The 26,390-nt window shown below is 39.7% G+C and overlaps 2 protein-coding genes across 5 annotated transcripts in view; one reads left to right on the top strand and one right to left on the bottom strand.

The window, feature by feature from the left end:
• The window catches only part of dnah2 (dynein, axonemal, heavy chain 2), a 60,317-nt gene extending 47,469 nt beyond the window's left edge, over window positions 1-12,848 (bottom strand). Inside the window, exons 1-21 of one of the 4 annotated variants that reach the window (XM_040040631.1) lie at window positions 12,580-12,848; window positions 12,337-12,410; window positions 12,051-12,215; window positions 11,637-11,871; window positions 10,765-10,875; window positions 10,089-10,327; window positions 9,674-9,865; window positions 8,865-9,022; window positions 6,691-6,778; window positions 6,007-6,212; window positions 5,495-5,624; window positions 4,821-5,003; window positions 4,492-4,700; window positions 3,768-3,914; window positions 3,238-3,394; window positions 2,931-3,040; window positions 2,689-2,818; window positions 2,408-2,596; window positions 2,144-2,288; window positions 1,852-2,044; window positions 1,556-1,756 (exon numbers count right to left, since the gene is read on the bottom strand). In XM_040040631.1, coding sequence (XP_039896565.1) covers window positions 1,556-1,756; window positions 1,852-2,044; window positions 2,144-2,288; window positions 2,408-2,596; window positions 2,689-2,818; window positions 2,931-3,040; window positions 3,238-3,394; window positions 3,768-3,914; window positions 4,492-4,700; window positions 4,821-5,003; window positions 5,495-5,624; window positions 6,007-6,212; window positions 6,691-6,778; window positions 8,865-9,022; window positions 9,674-9,865; window positions 10,089-10,327; window positions 10,765-10,875; window positions 11,637-11,871; window positions 12,051-12,215; window positions 12,337-12,369 — 3,221 coding nt within the window. In that variant the 5' untranslated portion in view covers window positions 12,370-12,410; window positions 12,580-12,848. The remainder of the gene's footprint in view (window positions 1-1,555; window positions 1,757-1,851; window positions 2,045-2,143; window positions 2,289-2,407; window positions 2,597-2,688; window positions 2,819-2,930; window positions 3,041-3,237; window positions 3,395-3,767; window positions 3,915-4,491; window positions 4,701-4,820; window positions 5,004-5,494; window positions 5,625-6,006; window positions 6,213-6,690; window positions 6,779-8,864; window positions 9,023-9,673; window positions 9,866-10,088; window positions 10,328-10,764; window positions 10,876-11,636; window positions 11,872-12,050; window positions 12,216-12,336; window positions 12,411-12,579) is intronic. The other 3 variants (XM_040040633.1, XM_040040630.1, XM_040040634.1) reach the window with 3 other exon arrangements.
• Window positions 1-26,390, top strand: part of LOC120739024 (tenascin-X-like) — an 877,833-nt gene that overhangs the window by 251,809 nt on the left and 599,634 nt on the right. The gene's annotated exons all lie outside the window — the stretch shown is intronic.

Genomic DNA, 26,390 nt, shown 5'->3' with positions numbered 1-26,390 from the left:
TCGTTCCTTCATCTTCATGTTCTGTACCCTAAAACATGCCCGTATATGCACGATATAGTCACACTTGCAGGATTTGTAAAAAGTCAACAGTCAATTAAGTGCCCACTAAGACTGCAAGTGTTCAGAGGACAGAAGAGACAGATGAAATGTCATGTCACTCCTGAAAACCCAAATACAATAGACTATAATCCCACTAAAAGTCTCGTTAGGCTACAGTTTGGTAGCCTATTAAGAATAAATTAATGACATATGTGATGTTTTGCATAACTGTAACCCCACTAGCATGAACGTTGTGTATGTTGTGCTATCATAAACCCACACTGTATACTCATTAATACATTAAAAACAGATAAAACATATAAAATGTTTAAACTGAGATGGGATAAGGCAACAAAAGGAACATCTTGCAACTAATTAGATTCATTGGCAGCAGCTCACTGACATTACTGGGTGTAAAATGAGCATCTTAGAGAGACAGTTTCTCAGAAATGAACATGGGCAAAAGAAAAATGCATCTAGTGGTTATTTCAGCAAAGCAATGTTAAGCAGTATACTGCATCTAATACAACTGCATGTCTTCACAGTAGAAGAGTCTGGGTTCAGAAGTGGCCTGTCTGCAGTCCAGACCTTTCACCAATTGAAAACATTTGATGCATCATCAAACGAAAAACATAAAGAAAACCGACTGTTGAACAGCTACAATACTATTGGACAGCATTCGTCTACTTATACCAGCAGCTGGTCTACTTAGTTTACAGCTGTAAATGGATTGTTATTCACAGAAGACGGGATGCAACACAGTCTGTGTCCCAGATGTGTTACTGCCATTAAATTATAAACAAGCGAATATTTTTTCAGTTTAAACATTAACTTGTTTTCTGTGTTCTAATGTGAATAAAATCATTGTACTTTGCTCTATTTATATTTTACCCAGCATCCAAACATGTAAATTAACTGCTTGTTATGTGATTGTAATTGCATGTTACTTCCCAACCTCTGTGCTTCGATAAATTATTTTCAATTCTTTCACAAGGTCTCTGCTTAATTAAATACACTTAGCGCTGCCGACTGCTCCGAAGCTAAGTTTGGAAAAGATTGTATCAAATGCCGGTTAAGTGTAGCATACAATTACATTTTTCTGCTAAAAGTGCACAAGATTGCAAGTGTGTGTGTGGGCAAAGCAGCCTGCACTGCGTGGGCTGACCTGTAGATGTTGCTGTTATGGGCTTCAGGCAAACAAGCGCTGACATTCAATTCGTAATTCATGATCAAAGCATGTACTGGATAGCGCACAGCTCACACAAACTCCTCTTTGATAACACTTATATAACTGATGTCTTTTTCTCAGTAGAATGATATTTTTGGTAAACTTTTATAAGACTTCTTCACTTCAAACAACATTAAATATTGACCTTAAAACATATGGAATTTCTAGGAAATGAGTCCTCAAACATTAACTCTTGATTAATTATATTCACAAGAAAGCATCTACTAGGTCCCAGAGTCAGCGACATAAACCCCCCTGTACGATAAGGTTATTTCACTGATTTCCCACCTGCTGGCACTGTCTTCCAGGGAGGCATGAAGTTCTTTTAGGCGCATGCTGGCCATGTCACTGAGAAGCTGAGTGAACTTGGTTTGCCACTCATTACAGTGCTGCACCAAGGAAGACTTGAGCGGTGAACAGTCCAGCATGACAAACTGGATGTTAAGCACCGTCTCTTCTTGTTGAACACTGCTGGCCTTCTCTGAGTACCTGGAAGTCAAGGCGTGACAAAATATTGCAGAAAAAAAACTTTGTGGACGACTCAAGAGAACGCTGTTAAATATTTAGATTATACTTCACAGTACCTTTGTATATCTGCATCAAAAGAAGACAGCGGTAGGTTAAGTCTCTGGTAGCGTTGTATAATGGAATCCTTATTCATCTCCCAGATGTCCCTGTATTTGTCCCAGTTTTTTAAATGAGATTGCAATTGGCTGGCATTGGCTGTCATCCCTGAGGCAATTGCAGCCTGAATCTTTTTTATCCCCTCATCTTGCCCTGGTGGATCAAACAGCATCAGAGTTAAAGGATAGAATTACAGACATGGTGACATATATGTTTATACTGTATTTTTATGTTTTAAAAAAATGTTCTGACCTATAATGATGTGTATGGGATCCTTCTGGGACTCTTGGTTGGAGAGAAGTTCTTGGAGTCGTTTAAATTCTGAGATGAGACTGATGAGCTGAGGCATAACATTCACAACCTGAGCAAGCTTTCTGAGAGTTGGGGAAAACGCTACCTGTTAAAAGAGACCCACATACTCATGTTTTAAACTGTTAACATATATGGACATGTCCCTTCACAATGTCAACAAATCAATATCAATGACTGAACCGGATTAAAACAGGTATCTAGTACCTTTGGAGCCATTTGTGGAGCTGCACTGTGGAGGGTAACGAGGACTTTAAACAGGGGGCTGGGTGTAGTCTTGCTGTCACCGTTGATCGCTCTGGATAGCTTCTTCAAGGAGTTTTTGATGTTACTGTTGAAAGCTTCTTCTATCATATGATCCACCCTCTCTATGTAGTTCACCCAGTGCTCCTGGACCTTAAAAACCATTTCACAATTGTAACATACAAAATACTGCAATAGAAACTAATATTATTATTATTATTATGGCAGATGAACAGAGGACATACCTCAGGTCCATCATCTGCCAAGATGTCATAGATCCGGGTCATGATATTGACAATATCCTGGTGTGCTGAGCGAAGTATTTGGAGAATGTTCTGCAGGTGAGCCTTCTGGTCATCCTCAAACTCCAGATTCCTAAATGAAAATAATTGAATTAAATAAATAATACTTTACATTGAATTTATTTTATGCATTTATTAGACAGACTTGTAATGTAATGAAAATGACTTGTTAAATCAGTTCTTACCTGTACACAGTTTTTCCATCCAGTTTAACCAGAAGTGCTTCACTAATCCGATGACAGTGTTTGAAGATGGACTGACTGAACACTTTGTAATTATCAATTATCACATGGAGCTGAAAATAAGAGGACAGTAGAGGGAAGAAGACAAGTGAAGCTGCTAAGTAAGACTCATCCACAGAGGTTTATTACAGGTTCAAAAAAATACGCTACAGTTAAGGAAAATGTGATTGTTGCTAGTTTAGTTACTGTTGTCACCAGTCTGAGGCTCAAAAGAAAAATATCTGTAAGTGGTGAACTGCAATCTTACAACCTTGTCAACATGCAGGAGACAGTCACGGATGAAGATGTTAGAAGCTCCTTTAGACATCCACAGGAGTTTGGTCAGACCCGGCTGGATCTTCTTATCAATGAAACGTATTCTCTCCCGAAAAAGACCCAACTCCTCAGGAGAGAGCATTTCTGTGATCCTGGGACCCACAGATAAATATGTTTTTCTACTGACTGAATAATATCTGAACAGGCAGGATTATCAAATACAGCATTTACATCTTTCTCTGGGCTTGTAGGTGTGTAAATGTGCGAAATTATGAATCCATTTTAAAGTCTTACAAGTGTTGATCAGTATTGGTGTCACGCGTTTCATTTTGTATAAAAGTGTAAGCACACAGGACCTTTAATTTAAGTGATTTTCTTTAGCTCACTGATTAATAATCTTCTTATAGTGCTCACAATTACAAGGATGTTAATTCACAAGACGTGTTCACAACACAAAAACTGGTCAAGCTCTCCAGATGAATGGTGATGCTGTGTAATGCTGCAAGCGAGTGTTCCAAGTCAGACCTGTTATACTCGCGGACCAGCAGCAGTACTTGCTGCCTCAGGCCTCTGAGGTCATCTCTGTCCTGGTAAATGTCAGATACACTCTGGGGGATCTCAAACTTTAGTCGATCCCAGCACTGGATCTCAGAGAACAGATTCAACAGGTCGCTAGACAAAAAAGATACAAAATAACCATACAGAGTAAGTACATTAAAATGTAAAGTTGTACGTAAATCTCTGGAGACCCCTGGGAAATTATACACTTTAATGACTGTTTTAAGCTAAAACATTAAATACACTGCCTCCAGTAAACAGCTATCTTGTTGGAAACATTTCAAGTATAACTTCTGCAGTACAAGGCTGAGCAAAAGCATCCCTGAAATTCCACCAGGGCCTACTTTTAGCTGGCTACCAAAGCTGTTGTAAATACTTGTTTAGAGGGGTGCCCAATAGGCTGCACATGATATAATATTCATAACTCATACAGTTTAACTTCACAGTCATGAATCTGTTTGCACACATTTATATAAAAACGGCACATGTACACATTTGTGTGTTTGTATTCATGCCCAAATGTTTGGTCTTTGCATGAATCTATTGTGTAAGAGCACATTTGTGTATTCACCTAACAGTAAAGTGTATTTACCATCAGTTATAGTGCATCTAGGTTTATTACACAGAGTTTAGCATGTAAGCTTTGTACCTCTTGTGTTTAAGTCATGTGTGCTCGTGTTGTTTGACCCACTTGTCAAAGTTGATGTCCAGCTTCTTGTCCTTGCAGCGCACCATGAGTGGCTGCTCCAGGCGTTTGAGATACTGCACATCCAACTTCTGAGTCCATTCACTGAAGTTCTTCCTCACAATCTCATCCAGAATTTGCATAGTTTGACCACAGGTGGTAAGTAACTCCTTGCAGGTCTGAGAATCCAGTATTAAGTGGGCCTTCTGAAGCACCTGGAGGCAAAGGAGAGCAAACAGAGTAGAGGAGATGGAAGTAAGGTTGGTTAGTGATTGCAGAAAGCAATAATTGTGTACTAAAAATCAAAGGTCTTTCTTGTTGTCTAAACACCTCACCTCCATGAATCTCTCTAACTGGTGTCTTTGGGCCGTCACCCAGTAGACCTGGCCTGCTTTCCGGGGCATATGATCAGGGTAAAACATTGAGGTCTGGTTCAGCTCTTTGTTTCCGATTTTAAGCTCTTTGTAAAAGATATTGCAGGTTTCCTCCAGCTTCTCTTCTACAGTGCGCTTAATGGACTGTGATGGAAGAATTCAAAGATACATGTTATGATGGTAACAGAAAAAAATAGGGCAAAGAGAAAAGTTTAGCTGTAATGAAAACAGAAAAATAGCATTTGATCGATCATTGCACTGAATGAAATCTGCAATTGGAACAAATCTGAAGGTCTCTAGTACAACAAAAGCAAACTATTCACCCATGTGTGCAACTGCTTTTACTCTAACAAACACACAAACTTGAGCACAGCAATTTATTCACCCCGTTATCATGGCAAAGTGTGTAATACGCTGTTCCATCGTGTCTTTGGACACATGTGCAGAAGTTGCAGTCACAGCAGGGTTTTGCCATGATACTGGGTTGATTTATTAGAATTAGCAACGCAGCACCAGATATTAACCTGTAACATTTAATTAAAAACAAATGAAAATGTGTTACATTGTTTAATACAAACTTAGCCAATGGTAAAACTTGTGTAACTGTTTCTGTGAATGTCTTTGTGAAAGAGTACCTTGCGAGCGAACAAAGGCGTAAAGACGTCCAGGAGCCGAATTCCTTCCTCAACTGTGTTCCCTGTCGTAAACACTGAACCAATCAGGCCCTGAACCTTCAGCTCCAGATCTTTTACAAACGCACAAAACCTGTACACATGCATACACACACCAAAACATGTCTACAAGCCAAAATACTTAATGAATTTAGCAAAAGCATGCTAACAGAAGTGTAGACACGCATACTAACACTGATATCCGCAGAGACGCATTAATGTAGAGGAGAAGTTAAAATCGTGTAGGGATGTATTAACATAATGAGCATCCAGAGGTAAGATCAGAAAAACAGCTTTTATATTTGTTCACCTTCTGCCAAACCACTCATTTGGGTTGCATAGGTTCTGGTGCTCCCTTTATTTAACTGCCCGTGGCTCCCCACAAACAACAATTATATTTTATAAACATGAAAAAACCCTTTCAAACTATTATATTCCATATTCATTTGATTATTTTAAAACAAACAAAGCTTAACCTGTTGAATTCATTGCACCATGTGGTATCCTTGACATCAAGTATGCCCTTGTCAACAGAGCGTAGTTTTTCCAGGCTGCGATGGAAGTCGCTTTCATTCTTCAGGAGGGTGCCAGTAAACCCTGGTCCCTTGCAACCACCTAAGCATGGCAGAGCCCTCTGCTGACCATCCTCCCAGCGGGCAAACTGATGCTGGCAGTCACATATCTGAGAGCAGACAAGAGAAGCTAATAAACTCATATCAAACAACATATATATCTATCCCACACAAGGGATTTTCTGATATTATATTGGAGGTGATCACCTGCTGACTCATAAGACTATCTATAAAGTTGTCAACAATAAAGGCCACCTTACTCACACAAATGAGCAAACTGTCACTATACTTTGTATACTGTTTAAGAAATTGTATTTAAATAGAAACAAAATTTCTTTTCAGTTTTTGTTCTGGGTGTTTTGTCATTAGTCTCCATTTTACAGGAGCCCAAGCTGCTTTTATAGAAGAGTTCTGTCTACAGAAGAGCTACTGAAAGAGTAGGACAGCACAAGGTGGGTGCCATTTTTTCCTTTCTTTTTTTGAAACATGTCTTTTTAGTATTGTTCCTTTGCTCATGATGGTTAACCTGATAATTGTGATTCAGTATGCAGCGTTACTTGTTCTGTGCTACCGAGAGAAAATATTTACCTCAATTAGGTCTCTGAGCCTCTGAACATACGACTCAATCACCACGATAAACGTTGTTTTTTCCAGGACCCAGCCTTTTCGGGAATACCTGATGTGAATGAAAAAGGATAAAGATAAAGGAAAAGGCTAGAACAACGGAGCAAAGAGAGCAAAGAGAAACAGAAGAAAAGGCAGAAAATGGGCTTGGATGACTGGAGGTTGGTGGGCAACACTAAATGAAATGGTTTTTCATTTTATAATATATCTTTAGAGGTTATAAATAGGACGAGTGAAGTTTATCAATTATGAAATCTTTAAAAAGAAAAAGTACACTGTATATATCAGTGGTCCCCAACATTTTTTGCACCACGGACCGGCCTTTAAGGTGTCGTGGATAAATACAACAACATAAAACCAGTACTGGTACCAAAAAAAAGAAGATTTATTCATAACACACAGGAAAATAACCAGGGAATCTGAGTAAATGATAAAAACAATAAAAAAATAGCGCTAAAAAACGATAACAACCCTGAAAACCATAAACTTCACACCTGAGCCTCAACTCTTGCGGCTCGGTACCAAACGACTCACGGACCGGTACAGTCTGTGGCCCAGGGGTTGGGGACTGCTGGTATATACCATTATACAGCTGTGTATATGAAGGGCATCTATGACATCTGTTTGAGTTCCAATCCCTCTAAAGTCCTCAGAGTGTCTAAAATTTGTTTGCTTTCTATGAACCCAATTTGGAAAAAGTCTGGAAACTGTGTAAAATGTAAATAAAACAGTATTCAAGGACTTGTACATCTCAAAAATCTACATTTTAATCACAATAGAACAGAATATCAGATGTTTAACCTGAGAATGTGTTTCATTTAAAGAACAACATTCATTTTGAATTTGATAGCAACACGTGTCTAAAAAGTTGGGACGGGGTCATGTTTGCCACTGTGTAGCTCCCCTCTTCTTTTAACAACAGTCTGTAAGCATCTGTGAACTGAGGAGAACAGCTGCTGGACATTCATGTCTGATAGAGGATTCTAGCTGCTCTACATCTTCTTTGTTCTTCTTTGTCATATTTTTCTTTCAAGATGCGCCAAACGTTTTGGTTGGTGAAAGGTCTGAACTTCTACTGCGAAGCCACGATGTTGTAATAGATGCAGGATGTGGTTTGTCTTACTGAAATATGCGAGGCCTTCCCTGACAAAGACATCATCTGGATGGGAGCATGCATGCTGCTCTAAAACTTGTGTATTCCTTTCAGCACTGATGGTGCCTTTCCAGATGTGCAAGCTACCAATTCCATAGGCACCACGCACCATCAGGCTTTTGAACTGAGCACTGATAACCAGATGATACCTCTCTCCTCTTTAGTGCAGGGGATGTGGTGTCTTTCCAAAAAGAATTTTAAATTTGGATTCATCTGACCACAGAACAGTTTTCCACTTTGCCTCAGTCCATCTTAAATGAGCTTTGGCCCAGAGAAGATGGCATTTCTGCATCATGTTCACATGTGGCTTCTTCTTTGCACGGTAGAGCTTTAATCTGCATTTGTGGATGGCACGGTTAACTGTGTTTACATACAGTCATTTCTGGAAGCGTTCCTGAGTCCATGTAGTGATTTTCATGACAGAAACATGCATGTTGCTGTTTTTTTGTTTGTTTGTTTTCTTTAATGCAGATCCCCAAGTGCCCAAAGACACAGGCTTAATATTGATTTTCAGCCTTGTCCTTTGTGCACAGATTTTTTTTCCACATCCTCTGAATCTTTTGATTATATTATGTAGTTGGCAAGATATTCCAAGTCTTTGCAGTTTGACCTGGAGAAACATTATTCTGAAACTGTTTCAGATGTGATAGTTTTTTTGTTCTTTGGTGAACCTCTGACCACCAAACTGCCTCTCTAAGATACTCAATCACTTTACTGACTGACTGTTATCAGTTAACCTAATTAGCTACAAAATGTTCCTCCAGCTTTTTGGAATTCAGCTTTTATTTCAAGGTTGAGAACAAAATACAAGAAGATCTGAGGTGATGATCACTGTAACCAACATGGCTGAACTTATTTAAGTAAATATGAACCTAAATATGAATTTAGGTTCAAGTTCAGACTATCTATATACAACATATTTAGGAATTTAAAACAATCAAGAAAACTCTGTTTTGTATTTCTATGCATGTAAAATTTCTCCTACTTGTGATGAATTTTTGAGGCACGGAGGTAAACTTCCTTCCAGATCAGGCAACACTGCATGCAGTCGCTGAGGATTTGTTTGCTAGATAACACGTAGCCTTCAAAAATCCTGTCCAGACAGATCCTTTGAGAGCACAGACGGATGATCTCATTAGTCATCTGCAACACAGGGACATATATTTTAAGTATTTGGCAGCTGAGCTTTTTCTTGCTCTTATTAACTTATTATAAGGAGAACAAAGAAAGCATCGCCCGTCTGCTACTTGTTAAATTACCCCAGTCACAGGTCATTACCCTGCAGCCTTCAAGATTTACAAATTATATGAATTATATTAACCAGACAAAGTGAATCTGAGCAACAAAAAAAAAAAAGTTATGCAAGCATGCTAACTCAAAACATAATAATTTTATAATTATTATAATTTATCCCTCTGCTTGTGGAGCTGTCATTTTAAATGTAAAAATAAGTCGTGTAATGAAAATGATCAGATATTTTATTTGGTCCATTGACTTGCTAGATATCAGAACTCTGATGTCTACATATTCAAAACGGGTGCTCATGGTCTCTCTGATGATGATGATGGTGATGATGATGAGCACCAGCATGTGAGAAAAAGAAGGCACAACAACAGACAATAATACAGCTTAAAAAGGTGCTCCTAGAAAAACATTTTATCACAAAATGAAAATATGTGATAAGTAAATAACAGAACAATGTATAACACAATCCATAAAATGAACTGTATCATGAAAAGGACACTGGTTTAAGTCTAATGTTGAAATCTAGCGAGAGTTTAACATTTCAGGTACCTGGCGGAAGAAGTTGACGATCCTCTCACTGGTATTGTAGTGGGGGGAGTTGATCCAGATGATTCGAATGAGACTGACAATGTGTTTCAACTTGGAAGCAATTTGGCTTGGTTTGAGCTGCTCAAGCTCTTCGCAAGGCTCCTTCAATATGGACAAGAAGGTCAGATTTGACTGGGCCTGAAGAGAACAATCCTGGGCAGAACACACACACAAAGTCAAGGTGAAATGAATGATTACTACTATTATTTCAGTCACATTCACCAAAGCTTTCACGTTCACATATTGAGGCCTTCCAGCTAGACTGCAACATACGAAGCACAACGCTTTGCGCTTATGATGCTATTTGTTTTGTAAATAAAATGTTGACATTATTTGGATTAAATCTTTATTATAAGCTGACTTTGCGCAGATTTACCTGTATTTCATGGGCCAGCTGACAGAAGCGCTGTACATACAGAGACTTTGCAACCTGGAGGATGTTCTGGATGTGCTTGACCCCTGGCTTCTGTAGCTGCCGGCTGATGTTCAACAGCTGGGTAGAGCGAGTCTTCCAGAAGGATATCTCCCGCAGTGGACCACAGCTGTCTCTCATGTTCACAATGTCTTGCGCATTTAGTAGCTCCTTGATTTGATCAGTCCAGTGGATCATTACAACTAAAACATGTAGAACATGTGAATGGAGGACACAGGAAATTAAGGTAGGAACAAACAATATAGAAAACAATATAGAAAAGACACATAATAAGTAAACTGGTGGTGTTATGCTATAACTACTAAGCATGATTACAGAAATGTCATGGATATGAGAATGCAACAGAGTTCTGAACATAGATGATGGAAATAGAAAGAAGCAGCCAAAAACATGAACAGGTGCAAATTTTGTAAGATGGACCTTGAATGAAATAAAATCACTGGAGAGCCTGAGACAGAAAGCTCATGGTGCAGTTTCAATGTTGTCTTCAGTATAAAGTCAGAGAACAGACATTTCTAAGTGTGACCCTTTTAACCCATACCCTTCAGAGACACATGAAAACCAAAAGCAACCCTTGTCAGCTGCATGCAGATGCATACAAATAGCTCCGCTAGCTTACTTTCCATTCTCTGTATCAGCTTCCTGTCCTTGCTGGCCTCCTCAGCACTGCACTGCAGGCCTTCCATTGGGATGTAGAGAACAGTGTTCCCAAACTTCTTATGTACATCATCTGTTCAAAAATAAAATAAAATTACACCACGTGTGTAATGCTCATATGTGACCATCAACTACTCATGGCATCAACTGAACTCATCTGACAAGTTCCATTCTTTTCATCCTTCCTACCTATAGTCCTGTTACACAGCACAATCTGCACGCAGAGGCCCATAAAATACCTTTCCCTCCATTTAAAGAAATACTGTATGCATACTATAAATAGACAATTCACAGTCACAGGGGAGCTTGATTGAATCACTTCTGTTTAACAATGCTCACCAGCCAGTGGGGTTGAGCTTGAATGATTTTGCAGGAATATTGGGAGACATATCCAAGAAAAGCTAAGCTTGCCTTCCGTATTTATCATCAAGAGCACAAGGCACTGGTACAAACGTACATTATACTATGTAAGCCTAAAGTCAAACTGGAAAGCAGCAAAAAATCGGAAGTAAAAGATACGTGTGATTTTCACTGCCTATATTAAGGATTTGCAGATTGGAAGCATAAACAAGCGGGGGTGGGGGGGACATATTTGTAGAAGCAGAACTACTTCTGTTAAGTAAGATGAGGAAAAATACTTCAAAGGAAGTTGACAAAACTGCCTGTGTAGACTCTTCTTTAATGAGCCCTAAAGAGTCTCAATGACAAATCATAGTGCGAAAAGCAAAGCTAAATAACTTGAAAGAAGTCAAATAAACCGTATAATGTGAGACTAAGTGTTGAAAGAGTGAAATGCCTGTTTCTTTAAAAAAAAAAAAAAAAAAGTTTACCCACCTGTAAGGCTGGCGAGATATAAGTGCATGTGTTTGGTATAGCTGTCCTTGATGCTCTGCTCCCTGTAGGCGCTAATGGCAACTGGGGGTGCGTGCAAACAGGTCATGTCTTGAAGCAGCCTCTGGATGGGGTTGCCCCGCACCGTGCCAAACTGTATGGCTGTATCAAACGTTTCTAGTGTGATTATGGCTTCTGGCACACGGACAAAATAGGACAACTGCCCTACCACCTCTCCCTATGAAGATAAATATTCAGATGCAGTGGTGAAAGAGAGAAAAAGAAGGCAAAGGGGGCGACTGAATTAACAAACAAAACATTAGGCACTTTTATATTTTCCCCTCAAACATTACAAGACCAGTAAAATCAACTGAAATAAATCACCAACCACAATGCTGAGAGGAAAGAGTGTTGTACCAGTAAGGGCATCGAGTACTCCACCCGAAGTCCAACCTTGGTGTCCAGGTAGACTACCATGGTTGTGATAGAGGCGTCTTCAATGAACTGATCCACAGCTTTCTCATTCTCCTCTGTCCATGATTCTTCGGTTACACCAGAAATAGCCACACAGTCGATGAACAACTTAGATGATAGTGAGATGAAAGGATGAGTATGTGTAGAGGAGTGGGGAGGAAAAGTTGATTAATAATTGCCACAACTCGTTAAGGTGGAAGAAAAAGTTTAATTTCTAAATCACAGTCACCTGACGAATAGCCTTAGAGTATTCCTCTTCCATTTCTTCTTTTTTCCGTCAAGCTTTCTGTTATTTCTCTATGGCTGTGAAAGATTAAGGACACGAATATACGACACAGGCTACAGTGCAGCAGTGAATTGAAGCATCAAGTTTAAAACACACACACACACACGCACACACATACACATGTATATAGTTTAGTAAACCATTATGATTACGTTACTGTAGCATGAGTGTTACAGACTAGCTTACCACATACTAGTTTAGGCAGTTGGTAAAGTTCGTCGTTACCTTTGGAGAGAAGTCTTCGGCAGCAAAAATATTTACTTCACCTTTCTATTTAAACCCTCCGACATGACAGCTGTAAACCGGTAAAAAAAAAAACCACCAAAACATTTCCGTGAGGTCATTGTGACCGAACTTAAATCGGTAATTACACAAATGTTCGTCTATCTGGTCCTTCCTGTCCCTTTACAGTGAACCATGTAGCTGTGTGTGCTCGTCACCTTGGAAACCTTTGGTTGCCAGGGGAACCCACGTGGACTGGGGCTGAGCGCGGCAGACACGTGAGCGATATTGTTGGCGATACTGTTTTTGTTTTTTCCTCCCACAGTATATAAAACTACAAATTCGTTTTTCTGGGGTTGTTGGAAGAGTTATTTTGTAATTTAAAATTTGTAATTTTTTCTACATTCTGTATGATCAGAAGCCAGTGCACATGGGCGCTTTCATATATTCAAGATTCAAGAGCTTTATTGTTTATATATAGTAAACGTACACACAGGTGTTGGTAATCATATTAATTCTGTGCCTAAATGAAATAAAACCTTGATTCGTTTAATTACTAATATGTGTTTTTCTACCTCGTTGGTGGAAAATATGGCGTGCCAATTCGTCAAATCCGACCCACAACATGATTTTGTAAAATAAAAGTTCAGAGAAGGAAGATGTACATACTGGACTTTGACTGTATTTTCTCCTAAAGAATAAATGAAGTAAGTAAAAGATAAACTACTCAATGACCGAAGATGAAATTTATTTATTTATTGTTTCGCCTTAGGTAAATTTCTGGAATGCATAATTTATTGACAAACCAGTATGAACCAGTATGAATGAATGAGCCAGTGAATGAATAAACAAACCTTTTCCACGGATTAACAGAATATTTCTGTTTTTAGGAACAAAGTCCAAGTGATCTGCTCATACTAAAAACTTGTGTAGTGTAATATAAGAGAGTAAAAAAGTGACAAAATTTACATGGGTGAAGGTGTACTGATGTTGTAGCGATAGTGAGATTAAGAAGATTATATACGATTTAAAAGTGAAAAAGATTTCTAACAATAACTTCACTTTATGTAAGGCATATTAGCTGCAGAATGTTTAGTATTTGTATATTGTTAAACACTTATTTTTTCTCTTAGATTTGAAACTTAATTAGACTTTAATGAAGTCCACAGTAAAGAACAATAGTTCAAATTTGGAATAAGCCTGACTTCATTTAAATTCTACATACTGTCGAATGTGCCCCATACACCTTTCACCACTGAACAATGGACTGTATGTGCACAGTCACAATAAGCTTAGTCTGATATGAGGCTTTTAAACCTCAAGGAAGCCTGTGTTTGGTCTTTGAGGGCGACAATCCTTAAATCTGAATACAACCTTGAACTCAGACTCCTCTCATTACAGGATTATTCATCCTCCCAGCTTACTTTCTTCAGGGTCCCTTCTCTTGTTTTTATTTTCCTCCCTTTCAGTCCTTTCCAGTGGGGAAGTCTGGGCTTTCTCTTCGTCTCTCACCCGAATGAACAACTCCAAACATCTTGTCTCTGAAGCGTCATTAGAATTCATTTGTTTGAATAGGTTAATTTCTCCTTCAGTCACTGCCTCCTTCAGTTTGGGAAAAAGACCTCTTTGTATAAAATTAATTACTTCAACTTGATTAACTGAATCGTTTGCACGTGTGCTAACCTGGGTATTTGTCACATTTCTATCCGAACATGAGCCTATGAAGTCACGGAGAGATGTAATTAGTGCAGACCAGAAATGAATGAATTAATCTTTTATGCAGATAGTTTTGTGAATTTGTCATGTCTGCATTGGTAAATACCGCCTCTTCCAGGAAATAACCATGTGCTCATGCTCTTCAGTTAAACAAACTTGTACTTACTTTGGGCAATACAGGGGACAAATGACTCATACTGCTACCCTTCAGGGGCACCACAGCTGGTTGTGTGCTGAATACTTTTGTTCTCAAATCAATCAGGCTTGTAAATACTCTCCTTGCCCTAGACTTTACCCTTTATGTGAAACTGCAACTTACTTAGAACTTTTGGCATGGCCAGAATCCCCCAAGCACCTACCTATGTGCTAGAATCTAACAGTAGACATCACAGGTTAGCCTGCCAGCATTTTAATATAACTACTGGGCTATTTCTAGTTTCTGCTACAACATGCACTAAATTTTACACATGTAAGAGCTGCAGTATTAACCATCAGATAATTGCTTAACTTCCACTCGGGGCTTGCACAGAATAGAAATGTGCCACTCAAAAAACTTCAAATTCTTAATGCATTTACAATTTCAGACCCTGGTGTGTCTAGGTAATATTAAACCCGAGCCATTAACAAATGAAAGCATCCCTCTGTGCCTCATATATATAAAAAATGACCAGTAACAGAGCTGATCCTGTTTCCCTGGTCAATTATGTCTGCCAGCCCAACCCTGGATAAATGTCCAGCCTTCACTGAGGTTGTAGGGAGTCGCTGACAGATGGAAACAAATGCATACGTGTGGATTAGGCAGATGAAAGCCCCTATGCCTGCCATACAGACCGAACCTACAGTGGATGTGTCATATGAACACCAAACACGCACACACACTACACCCTTGTGTAGAACCCAGCTAGAAAATTGCCAGAGACGCAGAGAGGCAGGCCACAATTAAAGCCATGAGTCTGTGAGCTCAGATCTAATGACAGGCTGCCAGGACAAGGAGGGCTGGAGAAGTGAGGGATGGGAGGATAAATAGGACACGGAGTCTATGATGGGCTGTTTACATCAGATAAGGCCAGAAAATATACAGCATTAGTTTGAAAAATGAGAAAAGACGTGAGTGCAGAGCAGCACAAATATGAAGAAATTTAAAAATGATAACGGGAAAAAAAAGAGTTTTCTAGCTTACAATTGGTCAGTTTAATAGAGAAGCTCAACTGGGTAGCAGCAACCTTGATAACAATTCAGTATTTCAGTGAAGACAGCACACATACATGCAGAGCGATGCGCATGTAGTACAATGAGCTCAGGGCCTTTTTAGGACAGTGAGCAGGCCTTGGAAGGTTTACTTTGCTTATTACTCTACGATTTGTTCACAGACACTGGCTTTGTTCAGCCGCAGAGGGTTGAGGTGCGCTCCGCTGAACAGGGACTCAAAAGTATACACAGGTAGGTGCAACTCAAACAAACACACATCTGAATGTATGCTTTCTTGTACTTGCGTAGCCAGGAAAAAATCTGACCCATGAATTTAAACGCATACTCCCCTGACCAACCCCTGCTCGGTCAACACACACACACACACACACACACACACACACACACACACACACACACACACACACACACACACACACACACACACACACACACACTCTCTCTCTCTCTCTCTCTCCCCTTGTAGTGGGAATCTTTTCCAGCCCCTTGACCCGGGCTGACGGCACCCTGCACTCTCTCTCCCCACTGTAAAGAGAGGTCCAGTGATAATGAAGCCAGAGATCCATCACCCTGTGTGTGTGTGTGTGTGTGTGTGAGTGATGGGAACAATGAGTTTCTATCTGTGCAGCCACGCAGAGTGATGGATAAATACACCTTTAATAACAGACCAGTGATTCAGTACAAAGACAGGCAGCTGTTTGTTTGGCTGAATGGAGAAGAAATCACAGCAGATCAAAATCCCACAGAACAGTATACAAGGAGGAGATCGCATTAAAGAATAACTCTATTTATGTGAATAACAAACGCTGATTAGCTGCCTGAATTTGGTAATAAAACACTGATCAGGTAGCTAATGTTAAAAATGTAAAAAAAACAAAAGATTTACTTGTAAATGTTGCTTTCATCGTGACTTTTTCCACCCAAAATTGTTTGTTTTATTCAAGGCTCATTCTCCAAAGAGCAGCTGTTTCGATATTATTGACACAAACACTTCAGGGAGAAACTGAAGAAGCGGCATAAATTGATAATTATATGTTGGGAAAGAATGAATGAGGACATAAAAGCAGTAGCAGTAGCCTTGAAAAATATAGGCTGAGAGGATGATGTTACTGGCATGTGTGTACTGTGCATGTTTGTGTGTGTGGGCCTGGCACCGTAGTGCTTCCTGAGTTTCACAGATGCAGTGAAAGGACTCATCCAAACTGAATGACATCACCTCTAAGTTTGACAAATGCAGCGAAAGGACTTTCGAAAACTGCATGACATCACCGCTAAGCCTTTGGCCATTTTCTTCAGCTCCACAGGAGACGAAAAAAAAAGACCCGCAAACACAGTTTCAGTTGACAATCTGTCATCATAACCCCCACTTAAAGTGAAAATTTTGCTGTCGCCCTGTCTAATCTGGATCTTCTGAAATTGCACAGTGATTTATTTTTTGCTTTTTTAAGAATAATGAAAAAAAAATGTTAAAGAAGCAACAGGACATATGGTCTGTGCCGCTCTGTTAGCTGTTTTCAGAGACGCGTTTGCAAATAGATTACCGATGTTGTCTGCCTTGACAACACTCACACACCCACAGGAAGACTTGCCAGGAAAAAAACAGCAAGCAACCCTTATCAACACACTGAGACCCAAGCAAAAGCAAATCCACTGCAAATTGAGCAACTCAAAAGTAAATCACACCTATTAAAAAACCCCCATAAAAACATCTTTTCACCTGAAGAATCTTCAGTTCTTTTTATTATTCCATTTCTTTTAATAAAATGTACATTGCAATAACGTGTAGAATACTAAAATTATTAAACAAATACATCCAAAGTAATTAAAACTTTTATTTTTTCATGCAGTCACACCAGTTGGCTGCATTTCCCTGAGTCCTGTTAGGTTGGAGGTTTCTTCCTGTTACAAGGGAGTTTTTCCTTCCCACTGTTGCCCAGTGCTTACTCAAAGTGGGTTGTTTTATTGTCAGGGTTTTCTCTATAAGTGTAGCGTCTTTATCTTACGATATAAATCTCCTTTAGGTGATTGTTGTTGTGATTTGGTGCTTTTCTAAATAAAACTGAACTGTGTTGAGCTGCAAACTAATAATCATTTGCCACGTTCGCGCTCTTGTTGGGTATTCTTAGCATGTTACAGATAAAACTGTGCAGTACACTCAACGCTTTAATCACATCTTGACAGCTGGATCAAGTGCAAACACACTCTGCAGACTGCAGTTCTGTAAATAAGAAATTGCATTTTATCTGCTCTGCCACTAGAATGGACCCAGTCTTAAATCATCTGAGAGTGGCTGGTTAGAAATGTTGGACATGAAACGAGTGGACACGAGTGCCTGTGTGTATTTGTGTAAGTGATTAAATGAAAAAAAAGAAAAGACAAAAAAAAAGCAAGGACTAAGTGTTCCTGTCACTGTTGATCAGGGTGCCGCTGTGTCTATATTTTCCAGGTTGAAATGCTCCGAGGAGCCACTTGGTGGTGCTGGCACTCTGCGGCCGTGAGGGGCTTCTGCAAGGAGACGAAATGGCCTCTGTCAGCTCCAAGTGCAGCTGTGTCCTTCCTCAAAAAAACAAATGGGTTTTACGTCTGAACCCAAACACGTACTTTAATTTATCTGAAGCGAAGCAGCGTGCTTTGAAATAAATGGTAGCACCTTTATTATTGCGTAGGTTGAGGTTAAAGGTGCTGTTCATAATTCTAGTTTTCACATTTGAGCTCTGTTAACTGCCTCGAGAAGACACTTTATAGCATCAGGTAACGTTTTGCCCATACTGAATAAACAGTGTGGCACAGGCTCTCTTAAAGTAGGGCTGCTTTATCACAGCATCACATCACTCCCGTGGATCGTAAATAAACTGATTGTAAATAATCACTTCCTCTTTTATTTTGAAATTACTCATCTGTTGAATTGATTTCGGTTCTACTTCTGCCCTTTTGTTTCTGCATCCTGTTTTCAGCCTGTACCCTCTAAGCGTCTGTGTTTGATTTTTGGATCTGGGACTTTGACCCTGCCTTTTGCGTGCTCCTTTTGTTGTTTTGTTGTTGCTGCTTACTTGTGTGTGACCCCTGCTTCATTGATCAAAACTGTGATTACAGACCTTTACTGTGAGTGCTGTGTGATCCTTGCTTTTAAGTCCGCTCTCGATTCAAGTCATTGAAGACGTCCGTTCCAGTCATCTGTGACAAGACCTTATTAGGGACCTCTGCTATGAGATAGTCCAGTGGATCCCTGGGATTCTCCACACATAGGTGCAGACTGAGCAGACTCTCACTCACCTGGGAGGCATCAAGACGAGGATCCTAAGCGACTGATTTCGAAATGCGAGACAGCATGCCAAGGGCAAGCGAAACAGTTCTTCAGCAGAGTGTAGACTAAAGTGGTAAATATAGAAGTGGTGAGAAAGACATTTCAACAAAGGCCATAAGAAGGCTTCAGTCTCATGTATCTGAGTGAGATTGTCACTATCCATTAGTCTAATTGGCCTTTACTCTGACAGGGTATGAAATGACCTTTCTGCTTGAGTTAAGCCTTTATTTGTGCTTTAGAGCAGATTACTGACAAGGAAACATCAGCCGTGCATTAATTCCATTGAGTCATCACCATCACAACTAAAATCACTACTCCACTGTATCATTCGCTGGGTTTCAGCATTAGCTTATCTACTGTTTACATGGCATTCCATCTAATCGTCCGTGTGGCAATAACTCATAGTTTCCTTCGTGTTGCAAAGTTTTTTATCATGAACTGTTTTTCAAACCAGTCTGTGCAAACTTATTCTAAGGAAAGATGCTGTTTATAAAGTATGATATGAGGGTCATATTCATTTATTTTGGTTTACACACGCTTAAGGGGGCAGGTAGAAACTTTTTGCTCTGGAAATACTTTTGTTAGGACCATTCTGAGTTTAAGTATTCATGCTTCTGTGTACATTTTGTTATGGTTATGGGTTGTCTTTTTTGGTTCTGACAAATGCAACACAGCATGAGCAAATAACCTAAAGTTATCTGGGCATTTCAAATTTGCTGGTCTGGGTGGAAGAGATGAAGTAAAATGTGAAGTTTATGTGTCATGTTTGAGCTTGTCTAGCTCAGACATCTATGACAGACATGGAGGTCAACCAATTGTTGACCTTGCTTTATTTATGTGTGGTTAAATTACAGTGATATAAACAGAACAGTGCATGCGCTGCTCTGTCTTTTCATCTCTGCATCGTCTTCAAGGAAGAATTAAATTAACAACAGCAATAGATATCAAACAAAAACCCTCCGCCAAAATGATCCCTAATGAATCTTTATTAGGCTACATCAAAACCTTTAAGGGTGTTTCATACAAGCACTGATATGATATATAGCCTACATTTGAAATCAGACATAAATCTCATCGCAATACATTTACCCTCTAACAATCAATACCTCCAACTGGAGAATAAACCAAAACTGTGTGTTGCTCTGCATCGATAGTGAAGCGCTCCGGGTGATGAAACAAGGTTTAATAAACATACTAGATGAATGAGTTTTTTAAAAAAGAGGTTCTTCATTTTAACTAAATAATACCATCTCTTTCCACCAAACCTTCGACTCCTACCAACATAAATACTAATTAGATGGTACAAGCATGCAAGTACACCATGGCAATAGCTATTAAGAGCAATATAAACACTCTGTTGTCTGTCCAGACTTGCCCTTTTCCCCTATTAAAGGAAAAACAGAGCTAAAGCATACAACAATGGGGCCTAGTAGGAAATGAACCGAGGACACTGCAGTTACAGTACAAAGTGTGAGCATCAAGTTTCCCATAAAAGAAAACCTGCTTATCTGCTTTAAATGTGACAAAAGTCAGGTAAGTATGGTGGGTGGTGAAGGAAAATTCTGTTGGTTTTTTTTCCGAAACTCTGCCTTAGATGTCACTGTGCAAAATATCGGCACAAAGCCAATGAAGTTGAGTCAGGATCTAACTAGAAGTGCACAGGAATAATATAAAATGCAGAAAGTGCAGGTATATAGAATGAAAGTGCTGCTGCATGGTTGAGGCTAACATTTAGCACAATATATACAGTTTGTTTTATACATATTACAAAAACCACATGGTGAACAGTTTGTTGTATTTGCTATATACATTAGATCGGATCCTTAGGTGCACAGCGAGAGGAACTTGGTGTAATTTTAGAGTTTTTTATGCTCAAATGTCATAGCATGTCTCAGAAGTACAAGGCCACCAGATGTCCTGATGGTTCTTTTGTGGGTTTTGTGCTATGCAATGTTTTCTTTTGTAGGTGCTAGCTTTACTAGCTCGGTGATAGATCAGGGAATGAATAGGTCTAGTCCTCGATATTCCATATATCACATATATTCTTTTGCACACGCCACAGCCATTTTAAAAGCAATGGATCATCATGCATTCAATGTGGTGAAAAAAAATGTACTACTGGTGGCCAACTGTTATATATCTAAGTCAAAAAGGGGGGGGGGGGGGGGGGGTAAATATGGAGGGATGAAAATGAATCAAAGGAAAGACAATAAAGATCGACTTCCCCAAACAAACAAATTGCTTGATGTATGACAGTGACATTTCCCTAGTTACAGAAAGGCGTGTCTGATAAGCAACAAACCACAGAAAGTGACAGTCAAGTCTCCACTGGTATAATAAATAGCTGCAAATCATGCTGATGAGCACGAGAGAGCTGGGAAACAGTGGGTCGATACTGGGAGTGAAAGATTCATCTGAACAAACCAAATCAATCAAATATTCACAGATGACACTTGAGCCAAAAAGAAAAAAAAAAAAACACTCGTGAAAGAAGAAAAATGCTATTAAGCAGCAAAACAAATCACAGAGAGGCAGGCAGGAAGATGGAGCAAAGATGATGGTGCTGTACTGTTCTTGACGCCCTCTTCTATCATGTTCCTGGCAACTGAGGCCTGGCACTGGCCCACAGAGGAAAGACTCAAGTGCTTGCTCGTGTCAAAAGGCCTCAGCCAGTTCCATCAGCGCGCCCATGGGGTCCACTCCAAGAGACACAACAAAGATCAGAGCAGTCCTAGCGCTGGAGAATAGAGTCAACAAAGACAGAGAACGAAAGTGAGGACGGATGAGCCAACACAATGTAACTAAGTGTAACTGACAGTTACCCTTTGATGGTATTTTGTGAAATCGTGTGTTTTCAAGTGCGCCTCAATCCAAGTGAACTAGACAAGTGACGCGCAAAACAAATAACTAAACCTCTACAGAGTACTTTAGCACTGCGTCAGTGTCTGGTACACATTTTAGCCTGAAAAGTCAAACCAAAAAAACAAAAAAAGACGGCTACGGTGGAGAGCGTGGGTGGACGGCCTGAACCACAAGCAGAGAGAAAAAGAGAGACAACCACATGGATAGAGTGATGGTGTAGAACAAGACAGAAGAAGCAACGGGGATTGATGGGATAACAGCTGACACTCACAGCTTGTAGAGCGGTGGAGAGCAGGCAGCTCCACAAAGAAAACACTGAGGTTGTTAACAATGGGAGCGCACCGTCAACACCTTCAACAGCTTATTAGAGCTACGAAATCAGCTGTTCAGAGCGTCTTCGAACAAGATGTAAAGGAAGAGAAGTGCAAGCAAGAAAGTACGTGACGAGAGAGTGAATGCACAGGATGAGGAAGTTGGGTCTTAATGTATGTTTATAAAGGAGAAACTTTAGTCAAACTTGCTAAGTTAATACAAGTCTCAAATCATGGGCCCACATCATTATCTAAAGTAGACTAGATAAACACCAGATTCTAATCCAGGCTGAAGGGAAAAGAAAAAAAATCCTCCTGTGATCACGTTAATATTGAACTCGGCTTTGTCGAATCTAATTCGCTCTGATAGAATAAAGCAACGGAAGCTGAGTGACAGATATCCACAAACCCACACACTCTCTTGCTCTCTTTAGCGAAGCCGCCATGAACAGATCCTCAGCTGTCAGAAAAAGAAAAAGGATAAGACAAGTATTGATCATCACAAGAGCACACACTGAAGGGGACTGTTTTTCTTAATCAAATACAGAGAGTGTACAGTTGTTCTCAACCCTCGGCGTCATGTTTCAGCGAAACCTTGAAACTTTTCTGCGTATGGCAGGAAAAATGTGATGAAAACACCGAAATTGCACACGCTGGCTTTCACAAAAAAACATCCGCCCTCACACCTGTCTTCACTTCAACTTTATTGATACGAGTGGAGGAGAGTATTCGCATGGAGCTAAAATGAAAAACTCCAACAGCACACAGAAAAGTGAAGGTTTCATTGCTGTTGCTCGAAGGAAGTGGATGAAAATGCAAAAGTTGGACAGACTTTGCCGAGGCTGGTCGTCCACCTGAACTCCTTCATCAAGCTTCTAACAATTTCAGCAGTTCCATGATTTTTTTTTTAATGACGAGACCAAACAAACAACACATGGATCATAGAGTACAAAGCTTGTCTCAGTCACATTGAGAAATTCACCAGATATAAAGGTAGTCATGGGAATGCTATCTTTGAACGGCTGTGAAAGAGACTGTGCAACTGAATGGGCCGTCTTTGAGGGAAACATTAACTTCCACTTTTCAGTGGGCTGCCTTTTGGGGCTTTAAGTGTGTTCCAAGCCTTTGAAAATGAAAGACTTGTCCTGTTGGCTTATCTCAAATCAAATACAACAAAGACAAGATGTCTGTGTTTGTTGTGTTCTTTCTTACAAGTCTTCCTCCTGCTGAGGAAGAAGCTGGAGTCATCTGTGTTGGCACACATCTGGAGGCTTAAGAGCAGCTTATTGAGTTCAAACACAATACTGCACGTGTACTTGAAGATGCAAACAAACACACCTAGCTTCAGTAATGGACAAGAATCACAATAAGCCACTGCATAGACTACTACATGTCTGCATAATACACAGTATAAAACATGGATGTAGCCATTGTGACGACACCCATTAGTTAGGCTCTGCTTTAAGCGTTTTCGATGGTACCGTGTTGGTTTTTTGAGGCCAGGCGTTATTTCATATGCTTAATTTTCAGCTAACACTAGCAAGCTTGATTAGCAAGCTGCATAGTAGTACAGGTCCAATGCTGTGACACATATATTGGGCCAAAGACTGCACACTTGATTCAGTCATGTCACAGTGTATCTGATGTCTCTGTGTTAGTGTTTTTACTTTATAATAACACTGGTCCAGGACCAACATTGAAACTGATGTCATAGCTTTGCAATGTGGGGGGAAAAGGGAAAAGACAAACCTTAAAACTCTTTTGCTAGTTTTTAAACGTGGTAGCTACCTTCTTGGTTAATGCTGAATAAATGCTCAGACAACTACTGGTCAGTTGCAATATTGATCCTGGCCCAACATTATTATTTGAGATAATAATTATTATTATTGAGATGCAGGAAGAACACTAATACAGGGATATCAGATTGTCCCTCCTGTCACAGTCAGTAGAGCTGGAGACTCAAGGCTGCTCTGCTAGCTAAGCTAACTAATGTTAGCTAGCTAATGTAAAGTAAACATTTAAGTGTCTCACCCCACACAGTTAATGCCAGACTAGCAGCATGTAGTTATTTAAAATGATATTTAACTGCTATTTTCTGCCTCACTGACCACTATCTTGCTTTTTTCTCCTCTTCCTTGTTTTCTTCTTTCCTTTTCATTCCCAGAATGATAACTGCTCTTTAGTTTCTCTGAGTAGCTTGTTGTTATTGGGTTTGTTTAAACTGAATCATGCACGCAACTGGCATCCGGAGTGACCAGTCATGTGGGGCCCCCTGAGGGTGGTAGGGTCTCTCTTACTGTAACTAAAAAAACACTCCTGCAGTTTGCCAGACCACATGGGTTCCTCATTGACCTGTGGCCTCAAGCAGTTGTCTGCCTTGCCTGGTGGCAAACAGTACGTTTGATCTGTGCTAAGGACCAATAAAACACCTTTCAGAACTGAAGCACAAACTTCAAGGATGATCTATAACATGCAGTAATCCTAAATATTGGGCAGACCATTTATTAAAAATGTCTAAAAAAAAAAGGCACCAACAGCAAACACATGATAAAGAGCTGACCCAAAGTAGCGGATAAAGCCTAGAAGACTGTGACTGGAGCTTATAAGTCCTGTTCTGAAGTCTCAAGATGAAGTTTTCCATTGTTGCCATCTCAGTTGGTTGCTTGCTTTGTTCAAAAAGGAAAAGGGAAAAAAAAAATTGACAAGAAGGGGTAGGTCTGACTGTGAAACCATAAGCTCAATAACAACTCATTAGCCACTGAGCGTGCAGTTTTATACCACAATTAATCTTACAATTTGAAACTTGGTATAACCAAGATTTGTAAAAGAGACTTAATTTTTTATTCACTATGACCAAAGTGAGTGACTCAGCCCATAAACTCAGCAGGAAAGTGCCATAGGACCAAAGTCATTTTTTGCAGCCACAGCTATCATCATCTGGCCGTCTTCAAATAGAATGCAGCTTTTTAGGCACTTCCCTATTTGCTTCATTTTTCCGTCTGTAAAGCAGCATCCATGTTTTATGCTTTCTGTGAGAGGAACTGCACTTTTTGCCACTTCAGCTCTGATTTCCCTTTTTATGGTGCAGAGGCTGCCCTTGATTGTAGGTAGCAGGTTAATGAAAAACAATTTTTGGTGTGTTTTCTTCTTCTTCTTCTTTTTTTCCCCCAAGATTGCAGATGCTACATACCCATCAGGGGTTTTAGTATTATGGCTGTTCGTTAGTCTGCATTCCCTGTACTGAGGCCGTTTCATGAAAAATCTTTATTTTTAGGGGAAATCAATGTCTTAAACAGGAATGTACCTTTTCCAAAAGCATATATACTATTAATTAGTGGCATTGTAAAGCGCTTTGGGTGCCTTGAAAAGCGCTATATAAATCCAATCCATTATTATTATTATTATTATTAAGCTTACCATAGCTCTAAACTCAGACTGTATCCTTGCTTGATTGATTGATCATTTATTTTAGCATATGCATACACATATACAAGATAGAGCATATATACAGAAAGGAAAATATAGGGAGTGCAGAATTATTAGGCAAATTGTATTTTTGAGGAATAATTTTATTATTGAACAACAACCATGTTCACAATGAACCCAAAAAACTCATTAATATCAAAGCTGAATGTTTTTGGAAGTAGTTTTTAGTTTGTTTTTAGTTTTAGCTATTTTAGGGAGATATCTGTGTGTGCAGGTGACTATTACTGTGCATAATTATTAGGCAACTTAACAAAAAACAAATATATATACCCATTTCAATTATTGATTTTTACCAGTGAAACCAATATAACATCTCCACATTCACAAATATACATTTCTGACATTCAAAAACAAAACAAAAACAAATCAGCGACCAATATAGCCACCTTTCTTTGCAAGGACACTCAAAAGCCTGCCATCCATGGATTCTGTCAGTGTTTTGATCTGTTCACCATCAACATTGCGTGCAGCAGCAACCACAGCCTCCCAGACACTGTTCAGAGAGGTGTACTGTTTTCCCTCCTTGTAAATCTCACATTTGATGATGGACCACAGGTTCTCAATGGGGTTCAGATCAGGTGAACCAGGAGGCCATGTCATTAGTTTTTCTTCTTTTATACCCTTTCTTGCCAGCCACGCTGTGGAGTACTTGGACGTGTGTGATGGAGCATTGTCCTGCATGAAAATCATGTTTTACTTGAAGGATGCAGACTTCTTCCTGTACCACTGCTTGAAGAAGGTGTCTTCCAGAAACTGGCAGTAGGACTGGGAGTTGAGCTTGACTCCATCCTCAACCCGAAAAGGCCCCACAAGCTCATCTTTGATGATACCAGCCCAAACCAGTACTCCACCTCCACCTTGCTGGCGTCTGAGTCGGACTGGAGCTC

The sequence above is a fragment of the Simochromis diagramma genome, unplaced genomic scaffold, assembly GCF_900408965.1.
Source record: "Simochromis diagramma unplaced genomic scaffold, fSimDia1.1 OVJJ01000317.1, whole genome shotgun sequence".
Lineage (NCBI taxonomy): Eukaryota > Metazoa > Chordata > Actinopteri > Cichliformes > Cichlidae > Simochromis > Simochromis diagramma.
Note: the sequence above shows the minus strand (reverse complement) of the source record. Positions and strands in the feature narration are given on the sequence as shown.